The 15,759-nt window shown below is 36.5% G+C and overlaps 1 protein-coding gene across 1 annotated transcript in view; it reads right to left on the minus strand.

Moving 5' to 3' along the window:
* Positions 1–724: 724 nt before the first annotated feature.
* Positions 725–15,759, minus strand: part of LOC124631390 (5-hydroxytryptamine receptor) — a 38,554-nt gene continuing 23,519 nt past the window's right edge. Inside the window, exons 2-5 of the mRNA XM_047165758.1 lie at positions 5,013–5,093; positions 4,207–4,473; positions 2,983–3,226; positions 725–1,756 (exon numbers count right to left, since the gene is read on the minus strand). Of these exons, the coding sequence (XP_047021714.1) occupies positions 892–1,756; positions 2,983–3,226; positions 4,207–4,444 (1,347 nt within the window). The 5' untranslated portion in view covers positions 4,445–4,473; positions 5,013–5,093 and the 3' untranslated portion in view covers positions 725–891. The remainder of the gene's footprint in view (positions 1,757–2,982; positions 3,227–4,206; positions 4,474–5,012; positions 5,094–15,759) is intronic.

A 15,759-nucleotide genomic window follows, 5' to 3' on the forward strand; every position in this document is an offset into this window, starting at 1 on the left:
TAGAGAAAACTGATTAATTTTACTGTAACGTCAATTTAAATGAAAAGCTCATAATAGAACGCGAGTTCCTATTATCGTATTATTGAAGGTTTGAGCGAGTAATTATTCATTGATTATCCATTAATTGTGACAAAGTGGCCATTTGAGCGTAGCAATACCTCATAACATTCATTTTATAACGCTTCGAGTGTTCGCCCCGAGACCATAGACACTCACTTTTGATCTACGACCTTCATTCAGATTTTACGCTGGCGATATTAACGAACTTTTAGCGATAAAGGTACTTGAAAAGAAAATTAAAGGATAAAAACTGTTTCTATATTGGAATACAAAGTATACATTACTGCAAGAAAGTTAAAACGTTTGAAAAAGTTCTTTTGTGTAATCAGACCAAAAGTGTTTTAATCAAAACTATTCAATAGCATTATTTCTTGAAAGTGCTTATCCAAAAACTAGGTTCTTTTAATAAGCTTGGGGATTGAGTCTGGACTTTACACATTTCTTTATTTCGTATATAACTTAGTTCCCTCGGGACAAATATGATTTCCCGCGTAATGGCTTTCATTTAGCTCGACTAGAAGTTTTCTTCGACGCAACTATTTACTTGAATAGCAATTTGCGAAATTGTGTAAATTCACTTCTCAAGTCCGACCTTTCATTATATTGCTTTAATTTTAATCCAAGCCGCTTTCTGCCTGAGTGGCACGGAACGAATGAAACAACGTTGTAAAGAGAATTTGTGATTTATTTACTAGACAGGTTTTCGTATTCACATTCATCACGTACAAAAAATAAAGGGGTGTAAATATATCTCTGAAAATGTAACAAGGTAACATAAGTATGTTTCGAACTAGACGAGGTCAGTCGGGTAGGGGCGAGGGGAGGGAGAGGCTACGGCGGGGCGCGCCGGCGACGCGCGCGCCGCCCGCACAGCAGCCGCTGGAATGCGTGCCGGAACTCCGGGCTGAACACCGTGTAGATGATCGGGTTCAGCGTCGAGTTGAAGTAGCCCAGCCACAGCGAGAACGATGTCAGCACGGGGCTCACTTCGCAGTCACACGTCGGCACCAGAATCGCCAATACGAAGAAGGGAAGCCAACACGCTACGAACGCGCCGGTTATTATTGCCAATGTTTTCGCCGCTTTCCTCTCACGCTTGGAGTCCGCGGCCTCTTTGGGTTTGCGCCGCACTAGCGTCGGGTAGTAGGCGGCGGCTACGGCGCCGTAGCCCGTCGTCGGTGGGTCTGCCTCGAGGCCGTTGGCGCACGACTGTTTCTCGGGGCTCGTATTATTCGAAGATACATTTGTGAATCCCGTAGTAGTCGTTTCGGATATAGTCGGCAGGGGTCGTCCTATGACCGCGACGACGGCGGCTGCGATCCCGCCACTGCCGCCGGCTGCGACCAGCGCTCCGCCGGCCGGCACGGGCGGAGGTCCCACTCCGCCGCGCGCCGTCGCCCCTCGCCGTCGACGTATTCTTTTTCTAGCAGTTTGATATATCCGCCAGTACAATATTAATATTACGAGAACTGGCACGTAGAACGACGATGCTGTCGCAAAAATTTGATAACCTACGTCCTGACTGACAACGCAGCGTAGGTCTTCTGAGACTCTCCGATCCCAGTCGGGATCCTTCCATCCCAGCAGAGGTGCGATACACACCAGGAAGCTTACAACCCACACGCAAGCAATCATGAGGCCCACCCGGCGAGCGGTTCTTGCGTGGATATAATCGATGTTTGTCACAGCCCAGTACCTTCAAAGAACAAAAAATTTAAATTAGTACATAGTAAAGAAGACGGATCACAGTCCATACAAAATTGCCCCACGTCCTATAACAATGTGACGTATCTCAAAAAAATAGGGTATACCTCACAGGTGGTCCCATAATCATCAGGTCAGGATCTGATGATGGGAACCCTGAGAAATCCAGGGCAACTTTTTAAAGTTGCAGCCATACGCAGGATAAAAACTTGACTATAAGGTGTATGTCTTATAACACTATGTAACAGTGAAGATTTGGAGCTGACCTGATGATGGAGAGGAAAGAAGGTCCAGGGAACTCGACAACTGAATATGTAAACTACCTCGTGATTGGGCTTATATTATTTGTATTGAATAAACCTTTGCAACAGTGAAGGTTTGGAGCTGATCCGATAATGGAGTCTCACCTCAAGAGTCGGTGTCTAATGGATGTACCTAAGCCGATGCTCCAAGGAATAGTTTTTTTTTTGCTTTTCAGTGTTTTTGGGAGTCGGTTTTATTTTATTGTAAAAAGTTTTTATTTTTATTTTTGGCTTTTCAGTGACAAGCACAGTTGTCACTATCCGCATAAGTGGAAAGTTCTCATTAATACGAATAATATAAGCCCAAACACGAGGTAGTTCACATATTCAGTTGTCGAGTTCCCTCGACTTTCTCTGGTCTCCATCATCAAGTCAGATGTAAACCTTTACTGTTGCAAAGTTCTATTCAATACAAATAATATAAGCCCAAATACGAGGTAGTTTACGTATTCAGTTGTCGCCTCAACCTTCGTTCGCCTCCATCATCAGGTCAGCTCCAAACCTTCACTGTTTCATATTGTTATAAGACATACACGTTATAGTCACGTTTTTATCCTGCGCATGTCTGCAACTTTAAAAAGTTGCCCTGGATTTCTCAGGGTTCCCATCATCAGATCCTGACCTGATGATTATGGGACCACCTGTGAGGTATACCCTATCAAACAAATAAATAATTTAATAAAATAGCCCTTAAATAGTCCTATTAACGATGTTTTCATAACAGCGCCTGAACAATTTTTAAAGCATTTTTTTCGTACGAAGGTGTAAAAAAAAGAATTAGAGAGTATGCTATATTTTTTTAAACATTTTTATATTTTTTTTGAGATACGTCACATTGTTATAGGACGTGGGGCAATTTTGATCCATCTTCATTTTAAGGAGTATTCGTTATTGAGTCAACAGAGTTAGTACTGACCTGTCAAGTGCAATAGCAACGAGATGCAGTATGGAGGCGGTGCAGCACAGCACGTCTCCGGAGGTCCACATGTCGCAGAGCTCGGGGCCCAGCGTCCAGCGCTGCGCCACCTCGTACACAGCCCCCAGCGGCATCACCAGGCACGCCACCAGCAAGTCCGCCACCGCCAGTGATAAGATCAGCTGGTTCGCAGCGCTGCGCAGGTGCCTCTCCAACAATATTGCTGCTATCACGAATACATTTCCTAAAACAAGAGAGTATCATGTTAAATGGCAATCTTCTTTACAGGGAGAAAATGGGCGAGGACAGGAAAGAATATCAAGAACAGGTCCCCTGGATATGTCATTTCGGGACGGCTATTGTTCTAATTTCCTAAAGTTCTGGGCACATGTCTCGGTTGTTGGTACTTAAGTAACTATTTACCTACCTATTCCTTCATTTTCACATTTCGCTGAGTTTACCACAACTGAGAGGGTGTCGAAAGTGTTTGTGGCAAAACTGAAACTAACTTGTTTGACGTAACATACTCAGCAAACTGCATTGGCCGACAAAGTCAACTACAAGTGCTACAACACAGAGTTTCGTGTATAACCGCATGTCTACGTTAGAACACGTTTCATGTGCAACCACTTTCAAAATTGGTTGAATGTTGATGACCAAATAAACAACCCTTTGTTAGTAAAATAATTAATATTTTACGCTATCATCACGGCTTTCGATTAGAAATACCTTCTGTAATGCTTCTGTATTTGCTATAAATATTTTAAAAGAACCTTTAAATTAAAGTGGGGATAAATTGAAGCTATCAATATCTAAAATATTATATTTCATGTAACCGTCCGCTATTGGCGTACAAGGCCATAAGACTGATCGAAGGAATGGGGCTCTCTGAAAAATTACGGCGCAAGCATTTTCTATATTAATGGTGAAAGTATGAAGAGAAATATTTTGAACTAAGCTTATGAAGAATTTGATATGATGAGCTTTTAATTATTGGAATTTTGTTTTAATATCAATTAATTATTTTCTGCAGAAGAATGGTCATGGTGATCATGTTAATTTTTAAAATATTTTTTGCGGGATTATTAACAGAAAATTCTTCTTTAGATGCATGAGAATCGTAATTTAAACTATGTCACCAAATCTGTAATAACATACAATCACATCAGAGCTCTCAAGTCACGGTTAGTTACCGCTACTACAATATCAGAGGTGTATAATTACCGACTACAGTGGCGAGAATCAGTAGTCCGAGTACAACAGCCTTGGCGGCGGCGCGGACCAGCGCGGCCGGCGAGTCGAAGGGCGCGGCAGCCTCCCACCAGGTGGCGTTGGGCACCACGGTGACGTTCCATGTGGCAGGGTCCCACTCCGTGGCGTTCCACGTCGAGTTCTGCAGCGGCAGGCGCAGGTACAACGCCTCCCATTCCAGCAGCTCATCGCGGCCGTCCGCGCCCTCCATGCCCTCTCACCGAGACTCCACCGCGCATACTGCACATCACACATGCTCGTTAGCTCACGGGATCAATGTCAAGAACAGACGCTAAATGGAACATGATACATGCTATGTAGACATTGACGATTGAAGCGGAAATTACGGTTTGTTAGATTCATAAAAAATCACTGGATCGAAAATTTCGATTTTAGCGTTTCAAACAGATTTTTAATCCTACAGGATATAAAAATAAACAACACAGGTATATTGCGCTCAGAATTGCCAATTTAAGTTTGTGTTCAAATGAAACTGACGCTCCAATAAATATACAAAACAATTAGAAATATACATATTGCGTCACATCACAGAATTCTTGGTTTGTCAGTAAATAGGTGAGGCGTGATTGTGTCAAAGAGTAAATGGTGGAGCATAACTAACGCTGATAGAGTTGGTAGGCACGGCGGGCGCACCACATCAAATAACTTCGCTCCACCCTAACTTCCAAGTAATTAAATAACAACCGGGGTGACAGCTACTGTTACATTTGAATGCGGCATGATTACGCAGATTCATTAGCTGCCATTGTGGTACTCACTGTTCGTGTTGTATTTTCGGAGGATACTGCTCAAATCACGGTCCACCATCATTAATTGTAGTTTATTGCTTACGTTCCAATCTGTAAACAAGAGAATATAGATTTAGTGCTACTGCTAACCCATATCTTTGGATCTAAATCGTAATTCCCCCATATTTCACATTCACATTGGAATGCAATTGATATTTTCTTTTCAATACAACTACATTATCCTTGCGAAGATATTATGCGCTTTAATATCTTAAAATATAGGATTATATCTACAAGTTATAATCCTATATTTTATTGCCATTCAGAGCATAGATATTTTTGATGGTGATAAAAAGGCTGTTATTTGTGAACGCAGATGAAAACGAATGAAAACGTTGCTCAATAAAAAGGTGTGAAAGCTCAAACGCATAAGCACAAGCAAGGGCGACGGCCGAACACGGAGGGTCGTGAACTTTTAACATTCACTATAACTCTCAGTTTTCTATTGATTGCATTATCCCGTTTGCGTATTCACGTCACGCGTCTAATCAATGTTTCATAAATCGAATCAATGTCAAAATATCTCCATATCGGTTAATTGTATTATAGTTCGGCCATTCAGAGAATGCGTTCCTGACACGTCGCGATTGAACTGACGACGTAACTTTGCAATGGCGTTGCAGTTACGATAAAAATATTTTTGCTGGTTGTTTACCGTTTTAACAATTGAGGAGCATTAAAACAACATTATTATATCAATAATCAATGAATGTTATAATTTTGTGCCAAACTGAGTGTCAAATAACTTGGTAAACAATATTTTTCTAAATCTATACTGCGCTATTACAAGGTTATGTCAGCGGTTTATATTTTGTAGTGCTGTGCTAAAAATAACAGGCAAGTATCGTAATCTGTTCTTATACAGTTATAATATAAAATAATACGTTTTGATTTTCTTTTTAAGAATTGGAAAATAATGGACTATAAGACTTAATTATAACTTTTATGAAAAATAAAAATAAAACTATGACCAAACCGCATTTTTATACTTAGATTAAAAATGGTAACTCCAAATGGCGTTATGGGCCGCCATTTTGTGACGCTAAAACAGTCGTCCGTTGTCGTTTCGTGCGCATAGACCACGTTTTTCAAGTGTTTTCGATCTGTTTTTATTTGATTACCCGGCTTTTGTTAGACCGAGATATCAGGATTGATTCTGTTATTGATAATAATATAATTATACATGTAGGCGAAGATGATGATGAAGACACCACCTCCTCAAGCAAATCGGAGTCTGATTAATATTCTGTTCGCACATTCAATTCAATGTACTTGTAACAAAGAATAAATAAAACAATTTTATTATATGAATATTACCTTTTTTTGGTTTCCACTTAAATAACTAAAATATAAAACAAATGATTCCGCCAATTTAAAACGAAAATAATCTTAAAATAATGCGGCGGTTCATTTTGAAGGAACGGTAACGAACTCAGTGTTATGTTGTGCCCATCACTAGTCGTGACTAACTGATAGGTGTCAGGAACGCATTCTCTGAACGGCCGAAGTATAACTCAGATGTATCGATATTTTCAATACCTACATACGATGTTCCCGATATATTCAGCGGTTCTTTTCAGTTTGAAATTTTGAATCGGCAACGTACGTGTATGAAATTGAAAAACGGAAGCGCAGTTTCAATATCTAAGTTAACAGGCGTGCCACGTCCGAATAAAATAGGACGTTCCGTTCCTATGTACAGAACAAGTATAGGTATGTTCTAATGATATCTGTTCTGTAATATAGCATAGAAAATTGTTCCTAGCTAAATGTTTCTTATACGGCGAACGTTTGTAAGTTTTGTTCTAGTAAAATTGCGCGCCATTTGCAAAGTTACATTGTTAAAAGCAGACGGAATTCCTGATAAGAATGCTTTGCTCCTTTAAGTGCACCCTTGTATAGTGGGTACATACAGGTATTAAGCCATTCAAAATTCTGCATTTAATAAGAACTGCTATTTACGAGGGCATTGATTTATACAGCTTTATTGTTTTACAACACAAACAGATCAATAAAACAATTACTGTCTCACAGACAATGGAGTTAATTGCGCTTAAAAAACAATGATGATGAAGGGATCCATTAGAGATTTGTATTCGCGTTTGTATTGTATTAAATTGATAATTATTGTGTTAAAGGTGTCATCTTATTAGTGTGATGGCTGATCATTAATAATAAATGAGGTTGACAAGGCAAGGGTAACAGGTGGATGACTGCATCTATGCTAAAATGTGAATAATCTTTCATGGGAGTTCGTGCCATCTTTTTGGATGGATTTGGTGGATGAAGTCAAGAAGCTTTTTTATTTATGACTGTAAGTACTTATTAAGCTATGTAGGGACCAGTTGGAAGTTTCCAGAAGGTAAAAAAAAGTGCGGACATAGAAAAACAGAAGATAATCTCCATAAAACATCAGACAAGGCCAGTCATAGGTAAGAAATGAATTAAGAAGAAGAATAATTCTTTTGTTATTTTTGTAGTGCACTAAGAAGCAGAAAAGGAATCTTAAAACAGTGTAATACTCGGAAGATTAACAATGCATCAAAGCGCAGTAGAACTTTGTGAATATTAAAATGCATAACAAGTTCTTGACATAAATGTCCAGTTTACAATGATTTCGGCGTACCTTGAATAATTTGGTAGGCAACCACGAGCAATCGGACAGTCAACAGGGCCTGATTGATATTGATTGTGTGGGTTTCCATTGCAGGGAATGAGTGGAACTGTGTACCTTGATGGGTAATACAATCGCTGAGCATCGATCGAATTACCGCTTGCATAAGGACGTAATATAAAGGTACCTACTCTGTAGTAGACGGCCATTATTTTCTTTATCTCGCAAATATGACGAAGTTTTCTTTTGTTATCCAATTTAAATCGTAATTATAATGCATTATTTTTGAGCATTTGATTTATAAAGTTCAAATAGTTTCAATTATTGTTCTCGTTATTATTTTGGCGCCAATAAAAGTCGCCATCTTAGATTACTTATTAGAATTCGAACGCTAACTAATCCAATTTCGAAAGTTTGTTATGAAAACAATTCTGTGAAATCTTTGTTATTTATTTTAGCTATTTGGGTGTTGTTATATGAGGCGACAGTTCTCAAATATTTGTACTTACGCTTAGACCACAGCAGAGCGTAAATGTCATAATAAGAAAACAACTACTATTTACGTTATAAATCTACCAAGCGTTTGTTAACAAGCTTGTCTGATTAAGTAGTCAACAATTAAATGCTTTTGAATAATGCAAAAATGTTTAGTTAATTACGACCAGTGCAGTAAACGAGAAGGTAAAAATAGCAGTTAATTAAATCTAACTATGGAAGTGGTGAGTCGATTTTGTCCGCCATTTTTTCTTTATTGTATAGCGTTACATCTGTGATTTTTATTTCTGCATTCACTGTGACTATAAACATAAAGAAATTAATTTAATTTTCTACCGTCTTTGTATTCGATTTTCTTTGTAATTTATTACAATTGACAAGACTAATTGACTGTCAGTATTTCAATCGATTATAACAAAATTGATTTTGTAATAGGGTACATAAACTGATAAACGTAAATAATGAGCACCCAAATTATTTTCTGTTTACAAAAAGTATGTATTCAATTAATAATACGCATTATTTATTGCTGGCATGTGATTACTAGTTAAGATATAAAAATATGGGATTTCAAATTCAAATTTTGTTACGAACGTTAAAGCACATTTATTGTGAAGTTCCAAACATAACATTGATGAAAGAAAAATTTGAAAAAGTGCAAACTTGAACTTTCTCATAAATCGTAGTCAAGATGTGTACATTTCTTGTTGTTAAAAAAAAATAGGTAGGTATACTTAAGATCTATCTCAACATGTACTGAATAATCAATACCTTGTAGCATTAATCAGATCGATCTATTCAAAGCCTAGGATTACAGCGGAAATTCACTGAACATTATTAGCAATATCACTTAGTATGGACTATAGACAATCACGGCTCTATATCAACAGTGAACTAGTAGATTTAGTTCGATAGAACATTGAATGCTATTGGTTCAGGATATAGTCTTACAATGCATCAACATGATAGATGGTATGATAAACATCTGTTTGTCTATGCTCTGTCTTTAGTGTTATATCAAATGCTATAATATATGTTGAAAAAATATGTCGGCATGTAGAATTATCTGTAAAACCAGTGGCATATTTTCATGCCGAAATTTATCTATTTCAGCAATCAAGAGTTTAATTACACTACAAACAGATTAGAACTCTCAGACCCAGACTCCATCAAGGCGGAGCCTATCGGAATCATTTCTAGACAACGGAATTTCTTTAAGTATTCGGACATTTCGTCTTAACCCACTCAGAAGTATCCCTGAACTGATAAATTCTATTGTTTTTGTTTTTTTAGTTTCTCCATTTAGCTTCACTATAACGGAGTCTGGGTTGAACATTTTTTTTTGGATTTAATATCTATAAATAAGACATATTACAGACCATACGTACATGTATTTCAATAATAGTCAACTGAAATTATTTCAAATGTAACTTTAAATTATAATTTATTTCATACACTTAAAGCATGCAGCCACAAAATGATAATTTGAAATTTCATATTATATAAATGTGGTTTGCTTTTCAGATTAAAATTTTACTACAACATTATATGATTATATTTTCCATTTAATTAATTTAGGGTAATGACTGTTTTCAATAGCAATTAATTACGTTCAATCGCGTTGAGTGATTGAATGAAAGCCTTTTAGAGTGAGTCTCTGGCTTATCGTTCATCTGGGTCACAGATAGAATGAAAGCCTGTGACATTAAAACAAATTGAGATCAGTTAATTTGACCGAATGGCACAATTGCACCTTTCAGCCTTTTCTTTGAATTCTTGGCGTTGCGTGTTTTTCTGAAAACTTAAAACAATCTCAAGAGTAGGTAACATGTGAATTGCTACTCTATATATGAAACATTATTGGGATCAATGCTTGCTTTCTCTCGTGTGTTTTGAGAATTTACTTAGTTTATACATAATATAGGTTCTAAGCACATAAATATAACTTTTGAGCGCTTACATAGTTCATAGAGTTCATACATAATAAATAGTGAATTGACGAGCTGACGTCTTCAGACGTCAGCTCGTCAATTCAGCATAAACCGGCCAAGTTCGAGTTGTTCTGCTGATTTGTTTTGTTGGCCGACTTAATGAGTTGTTGTCTGAAATCGTTTGTTTACAAACCACAGTCGAAAGTTTGTAAACGTTTGGCTGTGAGATCCGATTTGAACTCCCTACTGGAATAACTGTCCGTTTGAATTAGCTTCGGCGGTTTGTTTTAGAAATTGGTAAGTATTTTTGATACTATAAATGTCTGGGACTAACTTTTTAAAAGATGGTATGTAACTATGTTTATATGAATACAGTAGTTCGATAACGGCTCCCCACACAAAATATTTTTCAAGAAATATTTTCTTTTATGTCGACAACATTTGATTGCTTATTGCAATCGGACGTAATACGCCAAAACAAACGAACAAAGCAATAAAGAAAAACACATAATGTGCTCAGGCTTCCGCCTCCCACTGACATCCCACAAATCCCGGGTTTAACGTATGACATGACAAAAATGTAACACACGCGTTCTTCCCCGACTTGGCGAAAGACGTCAAAAGGATTTCTTGTTCCCGACCCCGTAAAACGTGAACGTTCAACAATCGGATCAGTCAGCATCATAAATACTTCGTTATTATTGTTTATGGAACCGCCATCGTTCTTTGAATATTTCTTATTCCGTTTATTTCAATACGGAGTTCTGCCTTTGAACCGTTTTCGACGCCCGACATACAGTCTGCTCGTAACTCTATAGTAAACTGAAAATAAATATAAACTGTTACATAAAAATTGGAATTACGATATTCCATCTGCGGTAGAGTTATTTATTATTGTAATATTCTCAAATTTATATCAAAGTTCAATTCATACATTTACCATTATCTTTACGTGCATTCAGTAAGTACGTGCTTCGTCAGAAATCTATAATTTATTGATGCTGCCAAGCCTGGAGATACAATCAATACAGTTTTTTCTACAACATTCCGATATTTTTTATCCCAAAAAACTTTTAAACTGCAATCGAAAATTGTAATGTAATAAAAAGTTTTGTGATATCATTCTAGCCACATCGTACTAGTAGGAGGCAGTTGAATCACCAAGTTCAAGATTTCGATAAAATAGATTTTCATTCGCACCGATAGCTATCGCGGTAACCTTTTAACCATCTTATCGCGATGGATGTAACCTGACAAAAAGTTGGTATTGACAGTAACAAATAGTAGTAGCATACATATAAGGTTAAATGTTGGCTAATTTGATAAAATAAAGATCGTGTGGCATTTTGCTATCTTTTTTAAGTGACAGTCAATTTGTTCTTCTAGGCACTTCTAGAAGTGGAAAGATAAAAACTATCCATTAGTTATAGCCATCAGTATGACATGTTAGAACTATCTTCTTCACTCGCGTGATAGATTGTCTGTACCTATAACAGTAAACGTTATACTACGTTAATAAATAATCAAGTTACTATTTGGAAGTAAAAGCCAGCAGTCAGCTGTAGCTGACCTCAAACCAATTTATTCCCAGTGGGTGTATTCGGATAGATAAATTATACCAATCACTTGAAATATCGTTATTGGCATTATTTTTTATTACCAAATATAACACGCAATAAATAAACCTAAACTAGGTTTGATACGGCCCTCCCGTGGATTCCTTGACGTAGATTTTTGACGAATTCGATCAATATTTGGTGACCTCATTATAATGCTCATTGAAGACTTAAAAAATACGTTGAAAGATAAAGTAAAACTACATGCAAAATAATGCTTGTGTCTCACTTTTGCATTTGGAATTAATCAGCATTACGTTAAGAAGAACAGAAGTGAAAAAAAAAACAAAACATGAGAACGTGCGAAGTTCAAAATACCTACTTCATAAAAAGTCCTGATAAAACCTCTCCGGCGTTTTATCCGCTTTTTTACAAAGTGCCTGTAATAAAACAAAAAGAAATGGAGGGAAATAAAAGGTATCTAGTAATTGAACATATTCGAAGCGTAGAACAATCGTGCAGGTTGCAGCGTTAGAAAGTACAATTAGCGAGGGCGAGGGCGATGCGGCCCGCTCCGGCTGGGCACGACCCAATGCACTAATAACGAACACAACAGAAATCTTAAGAGCTCACCTATGAAACTGACTTTCTGCGAACAAATCAAAAGAAACTGCTGCAATATTACCTATACGATATTCGGGCTAAAAGGATAAAAGAGAATAATAATGGATTTCTAGAAAGTACCCAGAACAGTAACCTATCATTGGCAACAGTCTGTGATAAATTGTTTGTCTATGTATTAATATTTGTCTGTCCTTGAATGCATCAGCTTTTTACATGAGCATTGAAATCGTCTATTTATCGTCCTTTTACAATGACGTACGATAAGATGGCAAAAGAAAGAGGTTTTAAAAAATCTGCAAACTATCTTGTGAAAAGCTTGAATGTATTTTATGCAAATATTTAAATAATCCATAACTTAGTTTTGATTCAGAGAATTCAGAGTAATATAATTTATCCTTGCCTCTGTGAGGCACTAACCCCGCTCTGCCGGCAGAAACCATTTTTATAAATGTAAGTACGTGCTCATACGAATGAGTTATTAGAACATAAATCCTCAAGTCTTTATTTTACGCTGCTACGGTTTCTATAAATTCACTTAATCTACGAAACGCTTTCTAGTAGAAGACTTCATTTTTAAATAAATATGTTATAAATCATTCAGATGAACCATTTCGCGGATAACCGTGAGTTCGGTAACTTCTTCATCTTTATAAAGTCGTAATAAAGTTGCGTATATGATCCTTTAATGGAAGTTACATACTCAAGTACGCCATAAAACCTCAAGCGTAGAAAGTTCTTGTTTAATATTACACGAGGCGCTACCAACCCCTATAAATTACATTAAACCGGTTTTTTCTAAGAACATTATGCGGATAAGTTAGTAGGATAACTAATGTTCTATTGAGTCGAATGAGACAGAATTTACGGGAACGGTTCAGAAACTCCTTTCAAACAAATTCCATTGAAATCCGATGCAAATAACAATTAACTGTTCGCAGAGCCGACGACTTCTATTTCCTGTGGAACTTAATTTAAAGGCAGTTAGAACTTTTTACTTCATTAGTGTTCAGAAACTAAATTCGAATTGCAGAAGGTCGAATTTTATTTTTAAATTTCCGTTTGTTGAACCTAAAATACTAACGAAATAAAGTTCAAGTCTGTCTATTTAGTATCAAAGTGACTCGAGATACACGTGTAGACAAACAGATAGTTTAGTTTTTACATCACATTTTAAACAAATTGAATAAAGTAAACGAAATCAGTAATTTTGAGTGCAAATAAAGTGCCTTGTGAATAACAGATTTTTATTGCACTTTCTTATTAATGAGTGTGTTTGGTGCCAGTATGGTTTACGACAAGCAAGAACATAGAAGGCTGTTGTACAATAATACTGTGGATCACACTGAAAATAATGAATTCATGTCGTAAACTCGATAGAGTTGTTTCACACATAATCGTGAATAACATATTAGGAACCCCAAATTCTTCTAACAGGATTTGGAACAATTTTGTCAAGGAATTTTGGGTTTGTTTACATAATCATTGAACCTATTTATGGATTAGAATACCACGTACCTAATCATGTATTTTTCACTTACGGGGCTGAAATTTTCGAAGTAAAATTAACTTTTTGCTTTTGGTTCTTCTAAAAAAAAAAATACCAAAAACTAATAATACTTTAAAATTCGGTTAAATATTGGTTGCTTCCATATAATCTGACAACTAGGTAAGTACTGATCGTACCTCCAGTTGCTATCTAGAGATGCGAACACCAGAAACGGTCACGAATGGAATTTTAAACAGGCTATTACGTACTCCCTCGAGAATACTTGTTTAAAATTTTCATATGCCGTAAAATCTCAACTCGATCGTTACGGTATCGAGTCGGTTCATGAAATTAGCATCGCCCGAGGTTTGAAACAGGTATGCAAAGTAAAATATATCAAGATACATACGTACTTCATGAAAAGTACTCCTTGTCTCGTGAAAATAAATTTACTTTTTGAAACAAACTGAAGTAAATATGTTTCTTTTTAAAAATAAGATACGTTGCGACACAAAAAGGGTTTATAATAAACAAAATCAGTGAATATTTTAAGGAATAAATATTTGGCATAGAAACGTCACGTCAGTCAGCTTGCAAATGAAGTGCTTTTGATTAGCTCACCGCTGGCCTATTTATTAAGTACTTTCAACCCGCATCTTCCAAATGGGTCACGCAGACGTAATCACGTAATCCATCAATATCCTTTCTTTGTTTACGTTGTGTGCACAAGTTATATAAAAAATATTTTATTGCGGTGATGGCCCATCTCAAACGTTTATTGAACTCGGGCCCCTTAAGACATAAGGAGAGGGCACGAATTCTTTTTTCACAATGTTATCTATGGATTTATTAGGATTCTGCAACTGTAAGCAATTTAGGAGAATTTTATTTGTATAACGGTTTCAGTTTTATTGATACTACGATAACATTTAAGTGATGAGATCCTTAACATAGAGTACTGTAAGGTTTTATTTTTTATCTATTTGTGAAGTACCTCTTATTATTTATTTACTAACTTAGAGGATTGTTTATACCGCTTTTCTGAGTACGAAACACCCGAGTCAAGATAAAGTTTTATCTGCAAGCCAAACAATAAGATTGACATCAGTTTCTTTATCCTTATTTTGCGTACAAGCCTGTAAGGTTGTTTCTGTCGGACTTATCCCTTCCCCCATTAGAGTTAAGGAACGTACGTGAAGTTAGGGTAGGTTGACGTCACAACAACAACTGTTGTTTGACTATGTTGTTGTTCCAACGTTTTTTTTTTTTTTTTTTTTTTTTTTTTAAGTACTTAAAAATAATTTCTCTAATAAAGGCATTGGGGTGACTTTTTAACCCCTTCAACTAAGATAAATAATAATATATCAGTCTTGAGTGAGTTCACTTCAATATGCAGTAGTGGATGAGATATTAAATGAATAGTTACTATTCCTAGTTGCCTAACTAATGAATGTCATAATAAAAATATGTTTCATAACTACTAGCTTTTCCCAACACCCTCTTGTGCAGTTATTTATAACTAGGTAGATAATTACAGTATTAATTTAGCCTGAATATGCTGGCGCAGAATCTTATTAAGTCTAGGTTGTCTGAAGCTGTGCTTGCATGAGCCTAATTATTAGATAGTTATTCGTGAGACTGAGCCAAGTAAAATAGTCCTAGATATTTTATATTTAAGGCCGAACTTCCCAAGGAAGTTCATACCAATTACAATTTATCAATACCGAATACTTAACTAACTTATTCTTTAATAAGTGTGTTTCTGTAATTTTAGAGGACTGAGATTTTAATTGGAATATAGACGAAACATTTTTGAGAACTCGTAAAAATGAGGGACAAAACACTATCGGGTGAAAATTACGCGAGCCTGTAGCGAAAACTTCAAAAAAGTTCGGGTCAGATTTTTGGGGACTTTCCTGAGGGACAACCTTTGTAATCCCTTCTCCAGATATTCGATAGGGTAATGTATCATCACGCCGAGTCCTTTGGGGACCGCGTAGTAAACACTTGT

Source organism: Helicoverpa zea, chromosome 6 (genome assembly GCF_022581195.2).
Source record: "Helicoverpa zea isolate HzStark_Cry1AcR chromosome 6, ilHelZeax1.1, whole genome shotgun sequence".
In the NCBI taxonomy this organism is placed as follows: Eukaryota; Metazoa; Arthropoda; class Insecta; order Lepidoptera; family Noctuidae; genus Helicoverpa; species Helicoverpa zea.